The 26,741-nt window shown below is 39.0% G+C and overlaps 1 protein-coding gene across 7 annotated transcripts in view; it reads left to right on the top strand.

Annotated features, from left to right (window-relative positions):
• PKHD1 (PKHD1 ciliary IPT domain containing fibrocystin/polyductin) overlaps positions 1–26,741 on the top strand; it is a 433,016-nt gene that overhangs the window by 201,865 nt on the left and 204,410 nt on the right. For 6 of the 7 annotated variants that reach the window (XM_019734773.2, XM_074333064.1, XM_074333066.1 and 3 more), the window contains 4 exons: positions 1,528–1,663; positions 3,906–4,152; positions 15,562–15,739; positions 17,130–17,325. In XM_019734773.2, coding sequence (XP_019590332.2) covers positions 1,528–1,663; positions 3,906–4,152; positions 15,562–15,739; positions 17,130–17,325 — 757 coding nt within the window. The remainder of the gene's footprint in view (positions 1–1,527; positions 1,664–3,905; positions 4,153–15,561; positions 15,740–17,129; positions 17,326–26,741) is intronic. The other variant, XM_074333063.1, reaches the window with a different exon arrangement.

Below are 26,741 nucleotides of genomic sequence, written 5' to 3'. Positions count from 1 at the left end.
TTAGTTTTTCCTTTTTTGAAGTTTTTAGGATCTTGTCCTTGTCCCTGGTATTTTTTGATATGATTTACATTGTGTGGCTTTTTGTTCTAACCACTATGTTATGCACTGGATAGAACCTTTCAGTCTTATTTCTTTGATAATTCTATAATTGTCTTCTCTCTGTTTTTCTTTTTCTTTGAAACTATCATTTGGATATTGGATCTCATGAATTGCTTTTCTAATCTTCGTAATTTTCTCTCTGATTTTCCAACTATCTTTTTATTCTACTTTCTAGGATATTTCCTAAATTTTTTTTTCTATTGAACTAATTATTTTTGCTCTTCTGTTTCTGTTCTCCTTTCTGAAAAATCCCTTTTAGGCTTCTTGCTTCATGGATATAATATACTTAACTTCTCTGAGGTTATTAATGATAGTGTATGAATTTTCTTCTGATTCCTACAGTGGTTTTGTCTCCATTGGGTTTCTTCTGTTTGTTTCTTTTTTTCACCATCTTTCATGTTGGAAGCCTCTGACAGATTTCTGGTGGTCCTCAGATGCACAATTATTTTTAACAGTGGGACAGTAAAGCACTAATGACTTGATTAGATGGAATTTATTGAAGAGATTTTGTAGTAAACCCTGGAAGCAGTTTTGGTTTCTTTTTAGATTTTTTAATTTTTATTTTTATATTAACATATGGTAAATCTGACTTTTTTGATTATAGTTCTCTGATTTTTAACAGTTATAGACTTGTGTAACCACTACCACCACAATCAAGATATAGAACAGTTTCCTCAACCTCCCAAAACTCCCTCAGGCTTCGTCTTTGTAGCCACATCTTCCTCCCACAACTAACCCTCAGGAATCACTCATCTATTCTCTGTGCGCTAGTTTTGTCTTTTCAGCAGTCAACAATTGTGTAAATGGATAATGTGTAACCTTTTGAGACTGGCTTCTTTCACTCCCAAATGCCTTAGGGACTCATTTAACTTGTTGCAAGAAACAATATTTTATTCCTTATTATTGTTGGGTTGTATAAGGATATACCACAGTTGGTTTATCCACTCATTTGTGAAAGACATTTAAGTTGTTTCCAGGTTTGGTGATTACAGATGGAACTGTTATAACCATTTGTGTAAGGTTTTTGTATGAACATAAATTTTCATTTCTCTAAGGTAAACACCTAGGAGTTGAGTTACTAGGTCATATGATAAGAGTGCGTTTAACTTTATAAGAAACTGCCGAAGTATTTTCCACAGTGGCTGTACCATTTTGCATTCCCATCAGCAATGTATAAGGGTTTCAGTTGTTCCTTATCCTCATCGTTTGGTATCATCACAATTTTTTAATTTAATCATTCTAATATGCGTGTAGTGTATATTATCATGATCCTTTATCATGTATATGATTTGCAAATATTTTCTCCCAGTCTGTAGCTTGTCTTTTTATGCTCTTAATTGTTTTTATTTGTGTATTAGAAATTCTATTTCATGTGGTCAGTTCTCTTATTTTTCTTATCTTTTTTTGTTTTGCCCTTCTAAATCACAGGAAAGCCTGTGTATGTCAGCTGGGATCAAAACGCCCAAAAGATGGGAACTGATAGTATCTAACACAACCTTTGTTAATTTTGATCTCACTGACTGTGTGTCCATCAGTACCTGTTCAGGCTGCTCCCGAGGACAGGGTAAGTTGATTGAATAAATAAGATAGACAGTAAAGAAGACTAGCACTCAAGTAAATATGATAAATAGTGGCGAAGCCTTTGTAATTCATTGTTTCTTTCCGTTACAAGATTGCATCAGTAGAAACTGCTGCTCAAGTCACCTTAAAGAAATCCTAGAGGAGGCCAGGTGCCCTCTAAGTGGCTCCTGCAGCTCCCCATTCTTTTCTGTCATACTATCGCTATGCTTCCATGTCTCTGCTGGACTCTGAACATGTCTCTCCTGCTCACAGTTTTATCATTAGTACCCAGTAGGCTGGTGCCTAATAGGTTCACTGATTAAATTAATGAATGGAGTTGGATGGATACACATAGGAATATAAACTAACATACATGCAATCTTTCCTGAAAGAGCCAGAATTTAGTACTTTGTTTTCAACAGCCCAAGGCTTGTATGTACACACACAAAAAAACATAGGCATTTTTGTTAACTTCTTAACCACATCTCAGAGGTGGTGAGTAATACCTCGGAAGACTCAAGGGCCAAGGTGAAAAGAAGTGGAGAGCAATCTAGTTGATTTGATCATTGTAAACAGCCACACCAAGTAATTCAAGTAAATATGCTCTTGTGGTTTGAATCACCAATTTAGATAATTGTTTGTTTTTTTTAATTAAATGAATAATCAGCAAGTCTCTATTTTACTTTTTTTTTCTATATAGGCAGAGCCAAAGACTGTTGTTAAAATTGTAGAAATAATAATAAAGGAATAAAAAAATACCTATATACTGATTCACTTCAAATCACAATTCCTCAGTTCTTTAATAGAGTCACTGTTTCATATCATTCATAAGAACTGAAAAAAGCTCTAATCCCTTCTCACCAGATAATCTTGGCTGTATCATATTGTTCATTTGTTTGAAAACTGTATATTCCAGGGTCTGTTTAAGGAAATGGGGAATACAAAGATGAAAAACATATAGTTCTTGTCTTCCAGGAGTTCTTGATCTAGGCATAAAATTAAACATTTAATCCAGTCACTGTACTAGAGTGTGATGAATATAATTCTAGAAAACTGAACAAAAAGAGTCAGTGAAAGGAGCAAGAAAGGAGGTCAGGTAAGATTCCATAGAGGTGACACTTGAGCAGGGCTCTGAAAGGTGAATAGAAATTTGCAAGGGAGAATGTGTAGGGAAACTCTTCTATGTATTAGGAGCAGCATATGCAAGAAACTGAAATTCCAATAGGCCTGAATTATTGAGCTTCAGTGGTTGTGGTATTAGATGAACTACAGAAGTTATTAGAGGTTAATCATGGAGTCGTGAATGCATAGCTGAATTCACTGAATGGACTTTACTGGGCTGCAGAACGCAATCAGGGCTGCTATCTGTATCTCATTCTTTTTTTGTGTCCTTTTTTTTTATAAAGTACATAGTGTAGAAGTATAGTAGTATATGTACTGAGCGATGTGTACTCAATTTTTAAATTTTAATGACATTGGTGTGCGAATTAGAAGACCATGCCATAGTTTCTTCCTGGGCAACTGGACTAGCAGCAGGACCGGTGCATCACATGATGGTGTTGTGAGGGAAGACTGCAAAGAAGTGTAGCCCTAGAGCTAACACTTACAATGTGTGTTTCTGTTTGCCCACATGATTGAATGTTGCTTATGAGGGTAAATGTTTAAGGTATAAACTTCATAAGAGGTGGGGTTACCACAGAAGACTTGGAGCAGACACATTGAAAGACTAAGCCATAACACCTTCAGTGTTTAGTAATTAATAAATTAGTGTTCTGTGTTTATGGCCAACTTGACCACGGTTTCTTGTGGTTGGCATTGTTGGTATTTTGGGATGGATAATTTTTTGTTGTGGAGACTGTCTTTTATGTGGAGGATGTTTGTCAGCATCCCTACCTCTACCCACCAGATGCCAATAGCACTGCCATCCACCCAGTTGTGACAGTCAAAAATGATTCCAAATAGTGCCAAATGTCCCCTGGAGGGCAAACCAAGCCCTGGTTGAGAATCACTGCCCTGGAATACAGGCTGCATGAAGGCAGCACCACTGTATCTCTAGCACATACCACAGAGCCAGGCACACAGTAGACATTCATGGTTTTTTTTCTTGAACAAAAAAATGAGTGAATTGTAAAACTGTATAAATATGCAATTTGAAGTACTGAAAACATCTCAGTGATTTCAGCTGCCATTTTTAACAATAGTCTTTTGTATCATGTGTAACAGTCTTTTGGTCTTCCATTTTATAGGTGGATTTACTGTGAAGACCAACCAGTTGAAGTTTACAAACTCCCCCAACTTAGTAGCATTTCCATTTCCTCATGCAGCAATCGTGGAAGACTTGGATGGGTCTCTGTCTGGGAAAAATGGAAGTCACATTGTTGCTTCTATGCAGACACTCTCAGATTCTTGTTTGGTCAATGCCAGCTTCAGTCAGATGGTCCCGGGCAGTGTTTGTGGGGAAGATGTTCTCTTTCATCGTATGTCTATTGGATTGTAAGTTGAGTTAACTCTACTTTTCCGTTTGCCAATGAGTATGCATATGTCATTCAGGCTGTTGAGGTTTATAAAAGTGAAATTGTTTTCTAGATTCTATTTGAAGTATTTAGTTCTATAAAAGTGACGTGAGAATCATTTTGACAGCTGTCAAACCATAAGTTTATGGTAGTTTTCAGCTGATTCAAATGGCAGCTGACTTTCTGTGTCACTGGACCAAACTCCTAGTCCATAACCTCTTATTGAAATTTTGAGCTAATAGCTTCCTCTTGAAAAGACTTGCAACCAACAGAGAATTTGAAATGTATTTAAATTAAAAGTATTATTTAAAAATTCCAACAATGTCCATTCTCATTTATATACATGTCCTGTCCCCAAGCTCTTTTTAAGTGTTCGATATGCTCCAGGGAAACAACTGCTGATGTCTTCCTATTACTTGCAATGTTGCTTCACTCCAGTTCATTTTCCTTGTTAATTTCATGAACTATTGGATTCATACAATACATTTCCTATTAATATTGGAGCAAGGATTCCTTGGTTATGCTAGTCAAACTTCCATTAAGTCAGCAGCTGGGCTGTTTATAATGCATAATAGGATTGCTTCTGCCCTCTTTAATTCCCAGGTAATGATTGCTGAGTGTCTAGGGTTCTTTTACCTATTTCAGATGCATTGTATATATTTAGCCACACTTCTTTTCGTCCTTTGTTTTAAGTGTCCTGACTGCATGAATACTAAGTCAAGTTATTCAGCAGCCCATGTTTGCGGCCTTTTTAATCCAGTAAACTCCAGAGAGGGAGAGAACGTAGTCAGGATTGCACTAAGTCTCCACTTTTCAATGCACATGGAATCAGTATCTTGACATTCTGTTTTAAAAGCCTTTGAGATATACTACTAGTACCGATTAGTTTGAAATTTTTTTTGCTTTTGCTTGCCAGACTGTTTATTATTCTATCTAATGTTAACGGCCCCAATTCCAGTTAGTAAAATAGCAATGTGGAGGGATATAGTTTCATTTTTAATCGTTTTGATTGTATAGAGAATGACTTGTTTTTTTAATTCTCACAGATGCATCCTAATTATTATTATTGTTTTAGTGGATTTTTACAAAAGGTGTTTTTAATGAGTGTTTTGAGATTTATAAAAGTTAGTGATTTATTTCTTATATGCATTTTTTTTTCAAATAAGGAAAATTAAAATACATTTGTGTAGTTAAAAAGAACATTAAGTGCTTGTATGATATTTATTTCTCTGTGTTCTTTATACCCCTTTTTTATGCCTTACTTTGAAACCTACTGGGAGACTGTCTCTTAGAGTGACACTTAGCAGTGGTGTTAGAAGGCTCTGCAGATGTAATCTTGTCTGAGCATCTGTTCTTGGAGATATTTAGAGTGGGGTACTTAGGTGCTTACCTAGCAGCAGGTCATGATCCCAGAAACAGACTGACAAGGTCAAAAGATAATAATCCTGAAATGATATTCTAAGTAGATTCAAAAGTCTCTTACTAGGGTGAAAAACACATCTTAGTTTCTCTGGAATTTTCCTGGTTATAAAATACAAAATCTCATGTCCCAAAAACCCTTTCAGTCTTGAGAAAACCAGAATGGTTGGTCACCCAACTCTTTATGCTTCTATTTAAAAATTTTCAGGTTGACCCACAAGTCTGTGGACCAATGACCAACTACCCGGAATTAGCCCCAGGGAAGTCCCAGCATCCTCCCAATTATAAGTCTCTAGGTCCTAGAGTCTTCACCTCTAGGATAAGATAATTGGATTAGATGGACTCTAGGGACTTGCGAGTGAAAGTGCACCAGTCTCACCTGGGAGATCGTTAAACACGGGGAGTCGTAGACTCCGCCCCAGAGATCCTGAATCAGAATCCCCAGGTGATGTATATTCATGTTTGAGAAGCACTATGCTAAGGTCCTTTTAACTTTATCTTTCTATGATTCTATCCCTAGCTGTTTGCGCTCAGTGACTTGATCTTTGTCCCACAGCATTATAACCTCATTAGGAACATGTCAGAGCTAATGAGCAATTTGAATTCAGCATAGATACAAACTTTGCTACATATCATGAAGAAAGGATTAATTTGTTGTGCTATGTGCCCTGGAGCAAGCACCCTAAGAGTTGATTTACAAAGCTCTCACAGTCATGATCTTTTGGGGTTGCGTGTTGATGGAGATCTGATATGGCACAAGCATCCTGCTGTCTTCACTTTCAACTCTTTCCCACCTCCTGCAGCTTGATGTCCCCATGAGGGCTGGTTGTGTGGTCGTGTATAGCTTCGTAAACAAGGCTCCCATTCCCCTCTTGCTAACAGCCAAGTGGTTGGAGTGTAATTTCTTCCTTGGAAGGACCTTCTTTGGTCCAGTTTCACTATATGTTCTTTGTTTGACATTTGTTTGACATAAGTTCTTTGTTTGGCAACATTCTGTGCCTTCCCTCACTACCTTCAGTCTGATCGGTACCCATATTTGTGGCACTTCTTGTTTTATAGCTTCTCCTGGCTCAACCCTAGCAGTTGGGTGGACAGAGGTATGTTAATATTTGAAGTAGATAATAGTAATTAATATTTAGGTGAAGGACAAAGTGTCCATCCTCTACAAGGCAGAGTCTAGTTTATATTTTGTTAAAATGGCAATATGCTTGATATGCATGAGAGCTGCTTATATAATGTTTTCTCTCTCGCTGATCAGTGCTAAAAACAGGATTTCTGTAGGAGCCACAGGGATTCTGGAGAGTGTTCTTTTCCCAGCTTTTGTTTCGACCAATCTTATTCTACCATCTCCATCCTTTTTGATAAAACAGAGGCGGTGTTAGCTCTACCAATGTAAGACAGGACCTCATTTCAGAAAAATACGTCAGTGACCATTTTTCTCTAGGTCCCCTAATGATGACTTGCCTCATGTAGTTCTTGGATTCATCCATCCCCAAATTTAGATAAGTGTTTTCTTCTGTATAGGGATAATTACATGGAGCAAGGCTAATAGTACCAATAGATTTTTGTGTGCTCCTTCCAGATTTCCTTTGTAAGCTCCTCTCCTTGTCCTGTAAGTGCTAGTGTTTGCTTAGGGCTCTGTGAAGAGCTTTCCTTTCTCTTAAGTCGTACTCTTCCCAGGTCAGCTGGGTACTTCCACCACCTCAGTTAGCATTCACTGATGCTTCCAGATTTTTTTCCTCTAGTCTGCACGTCCAGACCAGTTTATCCAACTGCCATTAAGATCTGCACTGTCCAGTATTGTAGCCACTTTGCCACATGTGGCTACTGAAAACTTAAAATGTGACTTGTCCAAACTTGAAATGTTATGTAAGTGAAATTATACACCCTACTTCTAAGACTTGGTATGGAAATAGGATGCAAAACATCTTAGTAATTTGTTTATATCGATTATGTTGAAACGATAATATTTTACATATGTTGGGTTAAACATATTATTTAAATTAATTCCATCTGTTTGTTTTAACTTTTTTAATGTTGCTAATTTAAAATTTAAGTTTATACCTGTGACTTACATTTATGGCTTGTATTATATTTATATGGAGTAGCAATGCTTTCAAATTTTCCCTATTTATAGACGTATAATCAGACATGTGATTCCCTATGTCTAACTATTTAATAGCCATCTTAAACTTGACTTACCAAAACTGAATTTATGATCTTAATCTATAGACCTGTTCCCTCCTAGGTGTTCAGGCAAATGCTTCAGTTGTCTAAACCAGAAATATGGAGTCATACTTGACGTATCTTCTTACCTTATTTCTCTATAAATCACCTACCAAGTCCAGTCCATTTTATCTCCCGCCCAGAATTCCTTTTGAGTTTTTCTATTTCTTTTTCCTAACTTCCTCTCTCTAGTCCAGGCCACTATTATCTCTCACCTATATAACAACAACAGCCTCTTAGCTTGCCATCTTGCTGTGCTTCCATCCTTGAATTTTATAAAGGCTGAACTGGTCTTACTATCCATTCATTCCTTTGCTTGAAACTTTTTAAGATTTCCCAGTGTCTCCTGAAGAAAGTCCAATATTTTTAATATCTTACGGGCCCTTCAGAACCTGCTTCCTGTTTATAGTTCTGGCATCACCTCTCAGCACTCTGCCCAAACTTGCTTGCATTTTATGCCTCAGCCATACTCAACTTCTTTGTCCTTTTCAATGCATAAGATTCTGCTTCCATAAACTCAGCATGAAGGTCATGTTCTCTGGTAAACGTCTCTGAGCTTCCCATACAGGTTTTGGTACCCTGCTGTGTGCTGGCTCTCTGTACTTGCTTTAGCCAATACTCCTAGCTCCTACATAGCTTTATAAATTGTTCATCTCTTCTTGTAGACGGTAATTAGGGTGAAGATAGGGTTTTTTGTGTGCATTTCTTTGTATTATAGTGCCCAGTATACCATATTGATCACATGGTTACTCAGTAAAATTAGTATTGAATAAATGAATATAAATAAAAAAATTGTGGACTCTTCGAAATTTTCCTTTTAGGACCCTTATTGTCCATTTTTCTCTTAGGACATGTTTATGAGGAGCCCATGACACTCAATGTTTCTTCAGAAGATCCAGGATTGAAATGCTATACCCCCGTCTTTATTTCTAAAATTCCTAGTAACACCTAATACTTAAGAATGTCTTTTCATAATGTCTTCTGAGCTTTTGCTTTCCTGAGGCTCTCCGTTGACCAGATAATTTATTTTAACAGCCTATTTTTTCTACACTCTGCCCCTACCCCACCCCTATTGAATCAACAGTTTGCCTACATTTGCAATTGCTTTCTTGCCCTGGTCATATAGATGCACATAATTGTGATGGGGAGAATAAGCAGTTAACCTTCACAATTACCATCTGTGAATTATTTTATTTTATTATTTCATTTTAATCTAGAGTACATTTTAGTTTCTTCTAGACTTATAGACTTCTTCAGGTGACATTAAATCAAACCTTGATCTGTTTTCCAATTATTGACTGGATTGAGTGTGGGGAAAATTAAAAGAGATATAAGATGTTGTAGGTTGGCCAACCAGTGTTTCTGAGTTTTTATAGGATGTACATAAAATCAAGTCAATACATATGCATATATTTGAAATTGTTTTTCAAATCTGAAGAATAGAGAAGTAATTAAGAGTCATTTGTGAGTGCAATACATAGCTCCCCCACTCCAGCTTCCTAGGTGTATTATTTTGGACAGTTACTTCATCTCTTTTTGCTTTAGTTCTTACATCAGTAAAATGGACGTAATGGTATTTATCTCACAGGGTAGTTGCCTGGAGTATAATAAGTGCTCAATACATGTTGGCTTTAGAAAGTCTCCATTTTACGCTTGTGTTTTACAAAACATATAAATATGCATATTGAGTAAAATACTATAGATGATTATGTTTCTGAGAAACAAATGCCTGGCAAGGCAATTAAGTTTGCTCAAATGTGACCTAATCTAATTCTTGAAAAATAGGAAATACTTTCGAATAGTCACATGACATTATACTGATCCAGCAAAACCTCCCAGGCAGTTACAGAATCTGGAATCATTTAGGACACAGTCTTTGATTCATTGTTCCCAATACCTTTTGTTTCTTCCTTCTTACTTCTCCTGGAAAAGAAAAGAAAAGGTTAATGTTCTTGTTGATCACCTTGATTCCTAGATCTTGCTTAATATCCTCTCCTGTAGTGCTTGCGTTCAGTTTTTATCTATGCAACTGCTCTTAATGTGTCAGTGTTCAAAGTATGAGGCACCCCCTGCCTCTGTAAATGCAAAAGTAAAAAAGAGTTCAAATGGAAATGTTGGCCTACCTTTCCCTTTAATAATCGCCTAACTCTCCTTCCTAGGGATAAATAGGCATAGCATCACTAATGGTATCTTTTCAGTCCTCAGAAACAAACAAAAAAAACCAAACGAAAACCCATGTGAGATAACAAAGTTCAAAGAGGTATTACCCTCTCTTGGCAGTAGAAGTTACAGAAGTAAAATAGAAAAAGATAAAAAAATGATAATGAAACCCCAAACTGAGGAATATCATTAAACCATGATATTACTGAAAATGGCATTGGGATGTGACAATAAGCTTGTGAGCTGGTGTCGGTCAGCTCCACGACAACACCAGGTGTATATATGTAAAAAGGAAGACAAGCTTCTTAGTCTAACCCCCTATCTGAAGCATAAAATTATTTTTCAGTATCCCTGACAGGTAGTTGTCTCCCTTTTGGTTGCATATCTTCAATAGTGGTATTCTCATGTTCTGAGAAAGCCATGTCAGTTAGATTCAACAGATCAAGAGAAGAGATGCGACAGTGTTTGAGGGATCAGCTTAAGTAGGATGATAGACATTTGTTGTTTCTCTTCATGGATTATGGTAGAATAAGCAAGAAGCATTGTCCTAAGTGTGTTGCAAAAGCTTTAGACACTACCTATTGATTGATTCTTGGGCTTCTCTACAATAAACTATTATCACTTTAGCCAACTCTGAAAAATGATAGACAGAAATATACACGTGCAAAGTGATGGAGGAGTGATGTTTGGGTGTGCCTGCCAGAAATACAGGGATTATTAAATTATATGGCTTCCCTCTCTGCCTACCACTCCTGTGTTTTATGTGAATTTAAAGATTGCTAAAAGTTTAAGGGCAAGATTGAGTGTTGTGGGTTCTTTCCTCTTGTTAGGTTTCTTACTCGGAAGGAGAAACATTTCAGTGCATCTCAAGCAATAAAGATATATATATATATATATATATAAACCTTTGTAATATGTATAAAATATACTGGATGGTGGAAGGTCTGCAGGTAGGATAGTGGTTTTCTGACAAGGACTTGTTATGAGCCCAGTGTACTTTCAAAGGCTGCTGAAGCCAAACTGTCCCACAAAAAAAACGTGTTGCCTGTACTCAAAATTTCAATTTTGTCCTCTTTGTGAAGTAAAGCATGAGAGCAAGAGCAGCAAGCACTAATATCCAGGAGATGCTAGCAGCACCATTTCAGGCTAGTTATTATGATGTGTCAGGCTTAGGAGATGTGTAATTATAAAAGGTTTATTTCACAATTGTTCCAAATTGAGAGCATTTCAAGCTCAATGCAGCGTTTGTCTCAATACACAGAGATATGGACCCTCAGGAAAAGTAAGCTAATGGTAAACACAAACCAGGGTGTTAGTATTTGTTCTCATTGGTATTGTTGATTGCCTAACAAATCCTTTGTGGGCAGTAGACATTTAATGTTCCACATGGTATATGAGCACTAAATTATATAACTGTTTATGCAACTAGTATTGTAAATTGGTACTTAGGCTGGGAAGTTTTATCAAGTGATTGTGCTATATTTTTAAAGGATGCCTTAATTAAAAACAGGTTTGGTTATTAAAAAAAAAAAGAACAAAAATTAAGGTACCCCATTGAATGGAAAAAGAAAAGAACAGGATTATAGTTGTTTTGTCCTTTTTATTGTATATAGGAGCTGTTGCTGATACAGAGGTAAGGGTTAACATTTAAAATGGACTGATTGCCTCCTGATTTCTTGCACATAAAGCCATGAGAAGTTCAGGGAGAGACTTCTTCCCCTAGTAATGAAGCTCTCTGCTGCTAATGGCCCATGCAGACTCCCTTGGCTCCTCCAAATTAGAAATACTTTTGTGCTCCTTTGCTTCATTAACAGTAAAGAGAGGGAGATTGGTGGCTATTTAGGGCACGGGGAAATTAGTGGCTATTTAGGGCAAGTGAAAATTGTAGTAATTATGGTTGGTAAAGTCTCTTCATGGTGTTCTTAGACTCTTGATGTTCTTTTGGTGCTTTTTGGAAGAACCCACCACTGTCACGGCTGGCATTTGTCCTAGAAGGATGGGAGCTGATTTGACTTTGAATTTTTGGCCCCCTGTGATGGTCAACCCAAGGCATCGTGCCTAGTAGGAGAGGATGGGGTTTTACATTTTGATTTGCTTTTCAGAATGTACCATATTTCCACTACCAGCTGTGATAAACTTTTATTTGATAACCTCCTCCTCTACTTGCATTGCATTGTAGAAAGTGGATGCTGTATGTCAGTGCCTGTGAAACTGCATCTTGAACAAACCTTGGTTGAGACGGATGGGGTGGGTTGATAGGATCAGGGCACTGCAAGAAGAAGGAAGAGAAAGGATAATATAGGATCACAATATGCTATAGTGGATCTCCTGTTGATCAAAGGGTGGCATCAGATTCCTAGATGCTGAAAGGGGCATCAAAAGGGTACAAAAATCTTAAAGAAAAATAAAACTGAATTAATGTTAGAATTTAGTTGTTTTACAATCTTTGAAGAGGTGATCATGTTTATAAGGGCCTTCAGAAATGGGGGAGTACAGTCTGAAAAAGAGCTCCTTGAATAATTGAAGTTACAATCTATAGAAACTCAACCAGGAGAAATCACATCCTAAAAATTGATTTATAAATGTGATGCTGATGGAAATAATTAAGTCTAGTCAAGCTGACCAGGAGGATTCTTGGGGCCACATTGCTGGAATTAAGAAGCATTTCTAGAAATATCTACCCAACTGATGGTATTGTAACATATGAAGGTAATATTTTCAAGGTGGTGTGCATATCTCAAGAGAAGAGTGATAAAATATAGACTGGTAAGGCAAAGTAAGTGATAAAATGTAGGTTGGAAGAATTAAATGTGAACAAATATATGGATTTATACAAATGGAATTTTCCTTTTGATCTGTAGTTTAAAGAACGATTTACAAAGCTGGTTTAACTGAGAGCACTTGACTAGGAATCATAAGGAAACCTTGGCATTTTCCTAAACCAGAGCTCACTATTAGTGTAGATTGCTTGTATAAGCCCAGGAGAGGTTTTTCTGACCACTAAACATAAGTGTTTAAGTCCTTTTGGCAAATATCCTATGGGGTTGACTGTACTGAGCTCTGATAACTTATGATCAAACTGTGTATCTCCTTCAATTAATAAGTGTGCAAGAAATCTCCTGACACTCGTGGGTTTTGCTGGGTAGACTTCCCTGTGTGAGAGTCAGTTTTATTTTTTTATTGTGAATTATTAAATAGAAATTCTGATTTATCAATTAGTCTCCCCTGGATTTAGATCTTGTGATTCATTTTCCAGAGCATGTATGTCTCAGTGAAAGCTGAAAGGGTGCACTTTCAGAACTTGAAACACTCTAAACAGCATCCCACACTGTGGGGAATCCCACTTTATATACAGACCATGGTACCTATTGCAGCCCACTCATGTACCTCTTTGGTATTTCTTGGTTCCAGTTTAGCTCTTCTTATCCCATTTGTTTTACATGTGTTTCTCAGTAGCCTATCTTTATTCATTAAATATATTAATTGGGCCAAATTGTGCTGGATGGTCTCGTGGGACTCTGGGACTCATGGTTTCAGTCAGGGGAGGCGAGAGCCACAATGGCTGAGGACAAATGGCTAGAAAATACAAGGAATAAAATTAAGATTCCTAAAGCTTGTCTAAAGATTAAAGTATAAAAATAAATTCCATAAACAGAGGAGGAATTTGAGGATGTGAATGCCCCATCAGTAGAAAAAGGGATAGGATAAAATATGGATGGAGTTCCTGCAATGGATTAGAAGTTAGAGCAGATGACTTTTGTGCCCATTCTGATTCTAAGAATATGAGTTGAAGATTGTTCTTTAGTTCTAATTTAAATTCTGACATACATATGAAAGAAGAAAAATCCAAGTTACCAAGTCTAAAGAGAGGGAGAAGTCCCTCTACTCCAAGATTTTTAGAAGTTCAGTTAATGCTGCAGAGGGAAATTTGGGGAGAGAGTAGTTCTTATATTCTCAATGCCCCAAGCATTTTCATCCCTTCCATTTTATTAATTAATGGATGAAATGTATTTAATTGTACAAGAAATACATATCAATGTTCTTTACCATGAAAGGTTTTGAATATTTTTAAATGACCAAATATCCTAGATAAACTTCTAGACATTAAAATAGGTAGTACAGAATGGCAAATCTGGCACATCTGAGATTTTTTTCTTATTTTGAAAACTGAGATTCTTTTTTTAAATGGACTGTAGGTAGATGGTTACTGAATAGTTTATATATGCTATCTCTTTAAGTTTCACAGTAGCTGCATGAGATACATACTATAGTCTCCATTTAAAAAAAATAAAAGGAAATTAAAGCTTAAAGAGGGTCAGTAATCTGCCCAAGTTTGTATACCTAGTGCTTGCTGATACAGATTTCCAGTTTACACCATTTGACCGCAGTGCCCAATCATTTAACACCAAAAACAGTTTCCTTTTATAATTTGCCACTGGATTGTAAATTGGCTTTGGATATGTTCATGCCACACCTCACTTTGAAAACCCAACATCCTCCTTCATCTCATTTCCCTCTACTTTGAGAATTTAATTATCTGCCTGCAGCAAAATGCCACAGTTAAAGATTCTCATGAAAAACTAAACCAAAGAGGGAAGGACAGTCATAATGTGTATTGATTTTTTTTTCTGTCCACTTTGACTTTCTTTTAGGGTCTTAGCATGTGGCTAAATCTATTGTTCTAGTTAAGTCTTAAAAATTGCTTTCTGGGATGGGCTGTGTAGAATAATTTGTAGAAGTTAAAAAAATTCTAGTTCTACCTTTGACATTCACATAACACTTTTGCCATACTTTGCCTCAGTTTCCTCATTAATTCTTCTCGAAACCCTTTGTATAAATCAGGAAATTGGCATCAACTTTTGGGAGAGTTCACCCATGCATTCTTTGTCCATATAATAAACATAATTTGAGGGCCCATTGTGTGCAAGGTCCTGTGCCAGCGTGTAGGATACCAGACAGAAAATATTTCTAACTTAAGAATCTTACAGCCTGTGTTAACAAGTAAAAAAGCAAGCCCAACAACAGTGAGGTGTAGTAGTAGGAGTGAGTACTGGGCATTATGCAAGCGCCCAAGAGAAGAGCCAGGTTACCTCCTCATTCTAAGGTAGACTACCAAAGCCATTCCTCCGGAGCACTTGGAGGCAGGTGTCTGAGCGTCTAGGGCCATCCAGTTCTGGCTCTCAGTCATTGCTCCCAATAGGAATATCTAATAACTAATATGTTTTATGCTGTTGATAAACCTGGTCAACCGCAAAATTCTGGCCATGGACATTTCTTGGTTAAAATCATAGTATATAGGCCTGGCATATGTGAATTCATTAAGATGATATTTTAGTGGCATCTGTTCTGAGTGTTACCATCTCTAACCCACCAGGTTAGTGACATGCACAAACAATCCAAAAACACCTCCCACTGGTCTGTTTTAACCCATGCAGTGACTACTAAAACCTCCAAAAGACACACAGACAAGAAGGGGCCTAACACATACATTGAGAGAATAGGAGAAGAGATGGAAGAGGAATGCATTAGATACAGAGTAAACAAATATCTTAAAATCCATATTTTTTGTTTTAAATCACTCCAGAACTAATGTTCCAGATGTTTCTTATGATTTAACCGTGACTGACAGCAGAAATATGACCACCACTGTCAATTATGTGTGTGACACATTGTCTAACTCTTATGGCTGGATGGCTCTGCTCTTGGATCAAGAAACCTACTCACTCCGATTTGAGACCCTTTGGATCAACAAATCTCTACAGGTAATCCCAGGAATTCATTCAATGGTGTGTTCCATTACCCAGGGGTTCTTATCTTTCCTTCTGTGAAATAATAGTTTGCAGGCATTAGCATTTTCTGGTGCTGATGCAACTGCAGCAGGATTTTGGCCAGATGAATGTAATCTGAATACGAGATATGTTCCTTTTTTTTTTAACTTGTAAATTTTGGAATCAGTTTAAACTTACCTTGAATGGAGAATGGAAAATTTTCAACTTTATTAATACGATGAAAAACAACTTCTAAACAATCTATAGAATTGTATCCTGATATTATGGGTTCAGAACCAACCAACTTAATCCAGGGAGAAGTGTTTGTAGCCAGAGATAATGTCATAACAATACATTTTTACGTTGCACACTGCCACCTTGTGGTCAAAGATTAATTTGCAAATGAAGGTCAAGCCTTTCATTTGGGTTGTGTTGAAGGGGTTAAATGAGCCAAGATAGTAATAGCCATATAGAAAGTGGGTGCATTTTCTGGAAGGAAGAAAAAAAAAGCAATCTAGTGGATTCCCTAAAGCTTCTTTTTTTCCTTTTAACATATTTCTTCTTGTCTCATCAAACATTTTTTTCCTAGAAGTCATGAGGGCGGTCTTAGGGAACTAGAAGCTGCTTTACGTGTGCCATCGTTCTGAGGAATTTAAAAGAGCTCTTGATCCTCTCACCAATGCTCTCAGAATGGAGCTCTGTTTCCTTCCCTTGAGGTTCCCATGAAAACATTTTGGGGAATTTTAATAATACGAAGGGAACAGAATGGTGACTCTGGAGGTGGACACCTTGGGTTTCTGTCCTGGCTCATCACTCTTCCACTTTGTGATATGGGGCAAGTTACTGAACCTCTGCCTGCCTCTGTTTCCTCATCTATAAAATGGGGCAGTGACAGTAACAATCACAGGGGAATTTTCAAGCGTTGAATGCCTTGATATGAAGAGCACCCGAGCATGTAGCAAACCCCCAACAGTGCTAGCTACTCATATTAGAAATGGATGACACTCCTAAAATACCATAACGTAATTGCCTTTTAAGTTAAGGGAAAAACTGGAAAGGAATTCTGGACCCTGCTCTGTCTCTTCTAGCTGTTTGATCTGAGACAAGTCAATTTGCTTGTTTGGGGCTTGGTTTTCTTCTCTTTTAATTGCAGTTGTTAAAGAAGAAAAAACTATGGAGTCTTTTAGTCTTCACATTCTATGATTGTGTAGCTCTAGTTATGAATTTATTATGGAGTGGATTTAAGTAAGCCCACTCCCCACAATGTAGTGGGGCTGTGAACTACCCTATTTCTAAATGACTCCATCTGTGTTCTTTGTAGCTCTGTTTGGAGGGGAGCCTTCCTTACTAAATGAGCTCTATTGTACTTTTCTTTCACTTCAAGTACTCAGCAACATTTGGCACCTTTGGTCCTGGGAATTACCTCCTTCTGGTACACACAGTCCTGTGGCCTTATCCTGACATCCTCATAAGGTGTGGGAATCAACTGGGACAGTCCCTTCCGTCTCTTCCATCACCTGGTAAAGACCAAGGCTGTGACTGGTTCTTCGATATCCGGTTGAGGCAACTCACCTATCTGGGTAAGTATAATTGGATGAGCGTTTTGAGGTTACAGAATCAGAAACCACTATTTACTTCTGAATCCAGATTTGTGCTATGAAGTGATGAGGAGCTGAAGGGGACAGCCGTTTGTTATGGTTAAGTGGGTGGGCTTTGGAATCAGACTGCCTGGGTTTAAACCCCAGCTCTAACTTTTACTAGCTATGGGACACTGAACAGGTCTCATTTCTCTCTCAGGCTCAGCTTCCTGTGACATGGGATAATAATTGGACCTACCTCAAAGGATAGGAAATTAAGTAAAGGCTAACATGCAAAACATTTTAGTAGAGTGTGTAACCCACAGCAAGTGCTTAATAAACATTATTATTAATATTTTCAATTCACTTGAAGGCAGTTTTGTATTTGTAGAAACATCAACTGCACAGATAAAGACAGGATGGCTGATTATGGCCACAGATACTAGGAACAGCAGAGAGTACAAGGTGACAGCTACAGAGAGGGGAGGAATGAAGAGTGAAGTTAATGTGGAAGGTGAGAAGAAAAGCTGCGGAAGGGAACCTGAGGTCAGGAAGATGAGAAGGCATGAAGGGCTGATGTGAAGATTGGGGGTGGGGGAGGGCAGTCTCTGTCTTGTGCCAGGATGCAGCATCAAAATGAAGGATCAGGACCCTCATTTTAAAGGACCAGGAACCCTTGCATGACTGCAGAGTAACAGGTGGCAAAAGGATTTCCTTGTCTTCTTATTGTGTGCGTTTCACAGGAGCCCAGTGGTGGGTCAGGACCATATATTTCTTCTGACCTCCTGGTATTCGTCTCATATTCCTTTTCTATATGATGTCAGCATTGGTTGCTCTGAGCACCATGATGTCCACTTATATATCACCCTCAGCTCAGTGTGGTCTGTAAGGAGAATCTGTCCAAATGGGTCTCTAGAATGACAATTTTGTTATAAATTGGTCTTGATAGAGCCTGGTCAAATTCAGGGGACCTCATCAGCATGGAAAGTGCTAGCCCCTGCCACAAACCAGACTTGGCCCTAAAGATTTAGAGAGCTAGGCAATTGTCTTGAGTCCCTTGTCCCTCTTATTTGTGCCTAGCCATATGTCAACTGAGTCTGATTTACACTTGAGCCCCGGGACTATGAAATTTTAATAGCACCAGAGAGGAGACTATCGTACTTCCCTGATACCTTTATCTCTGCCAAATATATTGTTATATATTTTATTTGCACTGAATTGTACCATTCAAATTTTATTTCTGATTTGATCCATCCATAAATGTAACCTAAAACTATAAAAGCTCAGGATGGACAGAGATCCCTGAGACTGTTTTACCACTGGAGCCGCATACAGCCATTAAGCAACAGCAAATAGTGGCCATTAACTTCAACTATAACTATTCACTTGATATACGTTCTGGAATAGAATTTAATTTCAGATTACTCTCGTTCTATTACTTAGCATGCTTCTGAAAAGCCTATCTTGTCCATCGGTCAGATTCTGTTCATGAACTGCAAACTAATTTGAATACTCACATAAGCCAAATGATGAAGGCACATTTGTGGCATAAAAAAATCAAACCATGCAGCTACAGATTTCCTTCCCCTGGGATGGTATTATTTATTGAATTAATAGCAAGTTATACTCTTATTTTATACATATATACACATATACACATACATACATGGTATAAATGCACATCTGTGTAAGTATATATCTATATATGTATATTTATATGTAGGTGTACACCTGTATGTATATATTGCATATATATGATGGAGATGAATATTTCAGTCTAAAATATTTTCATTAGGTAGATATTTTTTATTAATTTTTACAAAAGTCTTTGTATCACAATACCCTAGTATCGCCACCTTTGAACAGTATGAGTTGGAAAAGGAACAGGAAGTCACAGAGGGTTGGTTGAATGTTTAATAAACTTGGAGATGCTTGTTCCTTGAAGATGATTCCTAGGGCTCCACATAGTGGCTTTCACGGTCATTTGTGCCTCCTCCATCCTCTGAGCGTATGGGGGAGCGAGGTGGCTAGAGACACCTCTCTTCCCATTTCTGGGCGGGCACAGTGAGGGTATGAGGATTCAGGAGGAACTGAGGCTCGTTCTGCTTCTCCACAGTGATGTCCCGTGAAGCTATATTGGGTTGTGTGGATTTGGTGATGGTTTTGGATGTCCTCTGTGTAAAGCCTACACCATCTTTAGGAAGGTTGAGGATGCCTAAATGCCATGATGGCCGTGAGGTAGTTGTAGCTGGTACCCCAAAAGACCCCAGCAATAGAGTTCCGGTACTGTGCCATGCATTTTACATATTGGTTAGTTTCTTACTTTCACATAATTGTTTTTTCAGGTTATGTGACTTTATAGGTTTGTGACTGGTATAATTCACATTTGAGCTAAGAGGAGAGTATAAATCAAGACCTCACAGTCTATGTGGATATATTCCTAGAATGAAAAAAAGAATCATGGGAGCATTGTGTGTTCAAAAGTTTCATTTCATTGTAGGAAAACTCCTTGACCTCCTCCAGGTACACCGAGTTTCCTGTCAGACTTTCAGGGGGGTTTCTGGGGCTCCTGCTCCTTTTCCTGGCTGGTGTTTCATTCAGAGTGCTGCTTCACTGACAATTGGCTATGTTTCATTCATCTGTTGACCACTTCTAAGTGGATCATCTTTTGTATTGTTTGTTTGCAGCCTTACCACATCCCCCAGGAGAGGAAATTTTTTTTTAAAAAAATCACAATTATCTTCATTTCCTCTGTTTGGCTACTTCCTGTGTGATTTAAGATACCTGACTAGTCTGTGACCCAGCTGAGAATGAATAATCAGAACCCAGGCATTCTAGCTCCTGGCTATGGATCTCTCCACTAGAGTGTGCTGCCTGCTAACTAATCATTGATCACTGACCAAAAAGGGTGGTGGTGGTAGCCCGTGGTGGTGGTGGTGGTGGGGGCTACTAGGCAGAGTCCGAGGAGAAAACTTCTCACTGATCCCCAGGGACAAAGAAAAAAATCGCGCACATATAATATGTTTTGACCCTTGCATTTCTCTTCTCCACCAAGGCGAGTTTCGTCTTTGTTCAGCAAACATCTTTATGGAATGCAGGTTCTTTGGAAAACTCATGGCCAGAGCTTAGGGCTTAAGGTTTTAATCAGTGGCTGGCTGGCTATTTCACCTGGGGCATGGAATTATAAATGCTCCATGCCTCAATGGCTTCATCTGTTCAATGAGGTTAAGAATACTTATCTCTTGGAATTGTGGCACAAAACACCCACACATCTTCAAGTGTGATTTGTATGCCATGTTACTTTACTACAGATTTTCTCAACAGATTATTTCTCTAAATTTTTTCTTTTCTCCTAGAAGATTAACAGTGTCACATGCCTTGAACTCATCAGAACCGCTCTGAAAGGGTCTCACTCTGTTTTCCTTGACTAGATTTTGGTAGATAACTGAGATTCATAATAATATGACATGTATGATATATTGCTGCCATGATTGAAATTTAATACCACTTAAGCAATTGTTACCCACAGAATAAGATAACCTCACTCGTTTAAAAATATCTTTTAAGGAGATTGGTTCAGGTTGCCTTTCTAAAGCCCCTGAGACTTCTGCCCAAGGAGCCACTTACAGATCAGACCACAAGTAAAGTACTTGTGTGCTATAGTTGTGCTAGGACCCGGGGTGGAGGGAGTGGGGCAATACCGTGTTTCCCCGAAAATAAGACCTAACCGTAAAATAAGCCCTAGCATGATTTTTCAGGATGACATCCCCTGAACATAAACCCTAATGCATCTTTTGGAGCACAACTTAATGTAAGACCCGGTCTTATTTTCGGGGAAACAGGGTATTAGATGTGATAAACTATTATGAATAGCGGTTCCAAACTATAACTCCTATGCCATGCTTGGGAATGAGTATGACTGTAGAACAAGTATTCTTTTATATTTTCAAAGTTGGAGTCAAATCTAGCAAGCCCAGTTTTCCATTTGTGTGATTTAATTCACTGGAGGCTCACATCTTTGCCTTACACAGCCAGTTTCCCACTGCCTCTTTCCCTGCTGTTTTTTTTCCAGGGATGTTTCAGTTCATGGTGAACTATTTTTATTTTTTAGTTACATTAACGCTATGAAATAATTAGTCAGCTAATTAATCTGGTTTACAAGCTTTGTAGGATTCTTCAGCTGTCAGTCAGGCCCAGGCCCGAGGCCTACATCTAGTCTCAGCTCTCTTGCCCATGTGATTCTCGTTGCCATGGCTACTGGCTACATCTGCTGACACCCCACTCTCTATTTATTGCTTAATTAAGAATTTCACGCTCAGCCCTTATCTGCCTCTAAGAACAAGCACACACTGTTAAGAAATTCCAAATTTAGGCCCAGGCACAAGGAAAGCCTTTCTTGCAGGCTTGGCTGGATGGAGCCTCTCTAACGATCTTCTCGGCATCCCAGCCGCCACCCTTCAATCAAAAATCATTAAATGGGGCAGAGATAATGAGCATGTAGCATATCAAAAGAAGGATGTTTGCTTGATCCAAAGGAGGAAAAGCTGCTAGGCCCCATGCTCAGCTCCACTTCAAAGGGAGATGAGACCCCTCATCACTGGGGCTTGATAAAGCCTCATTTGTTCTGGGCTTGACTTATGCAAAAGGTCTGGTATGTCAGAGTCCTGTCTCACAGACGTGCAATACCCCCACCTCTTGCCTCCACCTCCACCAGCCCCCGTCCCTGGTCTTCCACACGCTTGCTCGCTAGCGCTCGCTCGTGTGTCAGCACTTAGGCAGCTGGGTCCCCCAAAGCATCAGGCAGAGCGTATAATCACTGACTCTCCACTGACAATGGCCACTTGTAGGGGGGTGGCCTGGAGGAGGTCTTCATCACAATAGGAACACAATTATTGCAGCTGCTAGGGCGGGCTATGCTTCTTCCTGTAGAAATATAATAGGACTTGCCCAAAACAGGGGGACAAGGTTGAGGGGATGGCGTGGGGGTTGAGAGGGGTGGAGAAAGCAATCTTGAGTTGATTATTCATATTCTGACTCCTGGAAGCCCGATGCGGAACCAGTGGGGTTCCAGCAGCTGCTCGTGCACAGCCCTCTTCTAATAATTGTACATTCTGTCAGGGGTCAACTTACTTTTGACCCTGTCCTTTCATATTGGTAAAAGGCTCTTTAGGGCAAACTGTTGGGTTGAGGCAGGGTGCATTAAACACTCACAGCCCCTTCCACTTGCTTTATCCCCCACGCAACCAGCAGCCGGTGATAAATTCATATCAGATGCTGAGCCTTTCACCGCTGCCCTCCCGAGTTCACACAGCCCCCACTCTCGCGGCAGAGATACTGCCGAGCTGGGATATTGTGTGAGGCGGCAGCTGAGAAAGTCCGCCTGCTACGCTCAGGGCTCCCGCGCACCACCTTTTCCTGATCGGACTGAAAAGAGACATGTCTCGCCAGGCTGGCCAATGCTTGTCTCCAAGTGTTCCCCTCACCAAGATAAAGGCAGGCTCTTTGGCAAGCCGCCGGGGCTGTTGTCCAGGAGGGCAAGAGGGCTGTAGATAGAAACAGATGGACTTTATTGTCTGCACCAGGTGCCCTGAAGAACTCCCATCACAGGAGGCTCAGAAAAGATGCTGTGAACTTGGGAGATGCTGAAAATAAGGAGTGTTTTCCTAAGTTTGTGGCTGGAGATCATGGATACTGGTTAGGTTTCTCTTTTCTCAAAGCGCTGAGGGCACAGGGATGGAGCAGGCTGCTGCCTAGACCTTCCTGTTCTTTAGCTGGTCTGCAAGACCCTATGCAGTTCCTTGGGATGGAAGAAATCCCGTTTGAATCTAAGATGGAGAGAGGACTCAACTGGCTCCCCAGAGCTCTTTGGGAAGATTTTATAAGCAAAGCAGAATCATAATCCTTCGAAACTCTGCAGCCATTTCCATGCTGTGTTCCTCTAAGGCAATCTGTAGCATTCTAGTTAATAAATTAATTTACATTCTTATAGAAAACTCATTCCCCAAAGATCCCCAAGGATTCTTACCAGTAATATAGAGGATTGACTTCAGGGAAATGCACTAACCTTTATGGCAAAAATGTAGAGAATGAAACAGGAGCTGGGGATGTGAAAGGAGATTTTGCCTCTTGATGACAAGCAACTTCTCCACAAGGAAAAGGATGAAAGGAAGAACAGAAAACAGAAGGAAGGAAAACTTAGAAGGCAGAATCAGATGCTTTTGCTAGGAATGGCTCAGATTAAGGAGCAAATTTTTAGTGATGCAGGTGGCTAGCCTTCATTCATGTAGGGAAGGGTACTGGGGGTATAACCAGTACTCAAACTCAGCTTTTCTGACTCAGGTGCCATACTTTTTCTAGCATACTATTGATTTTTGGTCATTGTTGTTTGTTTGTTTTAAATCAAAGCTTATATTCCTATCCTTGTAAACCAATTCTTCTTCCTTCTATTCATAATTAAACCTATACCTGTCGGTTAACTCTATGCTGCCTAAACTTTAGATATTTGAGTACCACCTTCGCAATTTGTCACTACCTTATGCCTCCTGTATTATTACTTACTAAATATTTTTCTTAAATCAATTTCCACACTATCTTATTTTAAAAACCTAACCTCTTCTTAAGCAATAATATCCATAAAATCATGGGTTTAATGACCTAGTGGTTTTTCTAAAACACATTAACATTCATAGCTATTAAAGTAAAACTTCTATGCCACCAAAATTATCACTTCACATTTTATGTTTTGGGATATAACGTGATTTGCAACTTTTTGGTATAATTGATGAAAAGTAAGAAGTTTGAACATGAGGATCTCTTTTTTTAATCTTGGTCTCCCTCCTCACTTGCTAAGAACACCTGCTTCTGAGATCAAACCACATTTTTGAGAGTATGGTATGAAGGCAGTTATAGAATTCCTCAATTCAGTGCTTTCTAAACTTGCCTCATGGGCAAACAGCTGGAATGCTTGCTACCAGGCCCCTCCCTGGAAGTTTTGGTTCTATACACTTGTGCAAGGCCCAGAAAATCACAGATACCCCCATGCAACTGTGGCAAACATTGCTCTGAGTCAGAATAACAATTGTGATTGTTCTCTGAGTTAATTAAGAAGATTTAATTGAGCTAACTCTCAGGACTGTGGTTAATGCAGATGTATCTGTCTGTCAGTGTCTTGATCAAATTCTTTTACACTTAAAAAAATTACATTCATCCATGAATGAATGTTACTGGGATAATAGAAGACTCAGTGGGGATCATGGGCTTTTTACATAATGTTTCTGTGAAAGTCTTTAAAAGATCCTGTGTTACGAGGGCCAAGGTGATTCTGGCTGTCTCTGGGAGGCTGGAATCACTCAGGAGTGTGGTCCTGTGAATCAAGCTTTAGCTTTCCAGGGATCAGTTAACAAGTAAGCCTTCTTTGTGGCTAAGTGAAAGAGGCTAATTTTGGGGAGCGAGTTCAAGTTCACTGAACAGGTAGAGAGAACAGAGCAGGAGTTTGCAGGTGTGTGAGGCAGATCCAGGAGAAGTGGCGGTAGAGGGTAGGGCAATTAAGCTGAAAATGCAAATAGGGGACCAAATCCAACAGCTGGATCATGAAGACAGAGCTGATGTCCGGGTCCAGGGCAGACGGAGTTGGAAAGAGAAGGCATGAGTCAGGGTGAGAATGGATGAAATCTGCAGACATAGATTGCAGTTGCTGCTTCATGTTCTCTCCATGTGTAGTCAATGGCTTTCTCACTATATAAATGTGGACTGAATGAGAGGTCCTAATATGTGCCTACACCTCAATGGCAAAGTGAGAACGGGGATGTTAATGAAGAATAAAATAGGAAAGGAGTCTACAACCTGCTAAGATGCCATGTGTTTTTTTTTCTTTCTACATAAGTACTTATTCATCCCTCCAAAATTCCAAGAGAGAATGGGACCTACTCAGAGAGAAAATTATGAATTTTTATCTTCCCTAGTGCCCTAGTAAGGACAAAATTTGCCAGGCACAGCACATAACTCTGGTAGGCACAAGTGTCATATCTAGCTGAATAACTCTCTTTCCTCTTACCAGGAGCGATTTTCTTAGCACATTTTTCTCTTCCTTCTAGATATCTCAGTTTATAGCAAGCTCAGATAATACAGCACTTGTTGGAATAATTTAGCAATAATTGACCCAGAGACCCAACCAGATTCTTACAATCTGGGAAGGATGAACTGCAGTAAGTCTCCGTTTATAAACAAAGTGGATTAACCATTCTTGTATTACAAATACAAAATCAGAAATCATAAGCACTGAGAAAACATATGTACAAGATCACAGCTTTGAAACTCTTGCCAAATTGATACCTTTATTTGCAAATGATTTCCATTTCTCTTTGTATTTATCCAAGTTGGAAACGACACTTAACCTTTACACTGTCTTTTACAGAGTCAAAGCACTTAGCAAATTTTAGCATGTCTGCTTAAGTTGCTTACAACTCCAAATTGTGATTCGGTACAGCTGTGAAAAGAATAAAAAGAATAAAAGCATAGTTCTTGGGTTTTGTTAACTGATTCTTAGAATAATGCTCATGCCATAACAACAGTATTGATGATAGCTAAATTTATTATTTTTTATGTGCCAGACACTACGCTAAGCATATTTCAAAGGTTATCCCACCTATTCTTTCCAGTGAAGTAGATAGTAGAATTATTCTCAATTTCAGATGAAGTGACTAAGGTTCAGAAAGATGAATAACTTGTCAGTTGCCTACATCCAGGAACCGGAAGACCCAGGATTCAAATTTCAGCTGTGGGACTCTGGCACCCACATTCTTCCCTACCACTCTCTTTGGTACCACTCTCATGATGCAGAAAGGGTGTTTGGGAAGAAATAGCCCTCTGAGCCATGCTCATATGCTCAGAACCAGCCTGCGGAAGGGCATGTGTAAGTGGTGGTGTAGGAAATCAGACTTTTCTAATCTTTCCTACTGTTGGTAACTTCTCCATTTCATCTGATACTGAAACGACTTCTTTTCTCAGATTGAAGGGTATTCACACCCCTGCTTTCATAAAGGGAGCAATAGCATTTCAATGTACGTTTTCGTTTCAATGTCTGCTTTTGGGAAGCGGTTCCTCAGGAGCTGGGAACCGTTTGTGCTCACGTAGAGGCTGAACAGAATCAGAGGCTTCAGTTCAGAAGCCACTGGCTCAGAGGTACGGACATGACAGCACTCTGAGCCAAGCACAGGGCATGACGACGTGGCTCCATGAAGGACAGCATGAGCAGGACAACCTAAAATGGGAGTCAGATATGCTGGCCTTTCAGTCTTGGGGTTAATTATCACAATGATAATTACAAGGTGTGGCATTTATGGGATCTGTGTCACCCAGCGGATTTGGGATACATTGATTATTTTCTCTCTACTTCAAATTTCCTCATCTACCTAGTGGGA

The sequence above is a fragment of the Rhinolophus sinicus genome, linkage group LG05 (assembly GCF_036562045.2).
Source record: "Rhinolophus sinicus isolate RSC01 linkage group LG05, ASM3656204v1, whole genome shotgun sequence".
Lineage (NCBI taxonomy): Eukaryota > Metazoa > Chordata > Mammalia > Chiroptera > Rhinolophidae > Rhinolophus > Rhinolophus sinicus.
Note: the sequence above shows the minus strand (reverse complement) of the source record. Positions and strands in the feature narration are given on the sequence as shown.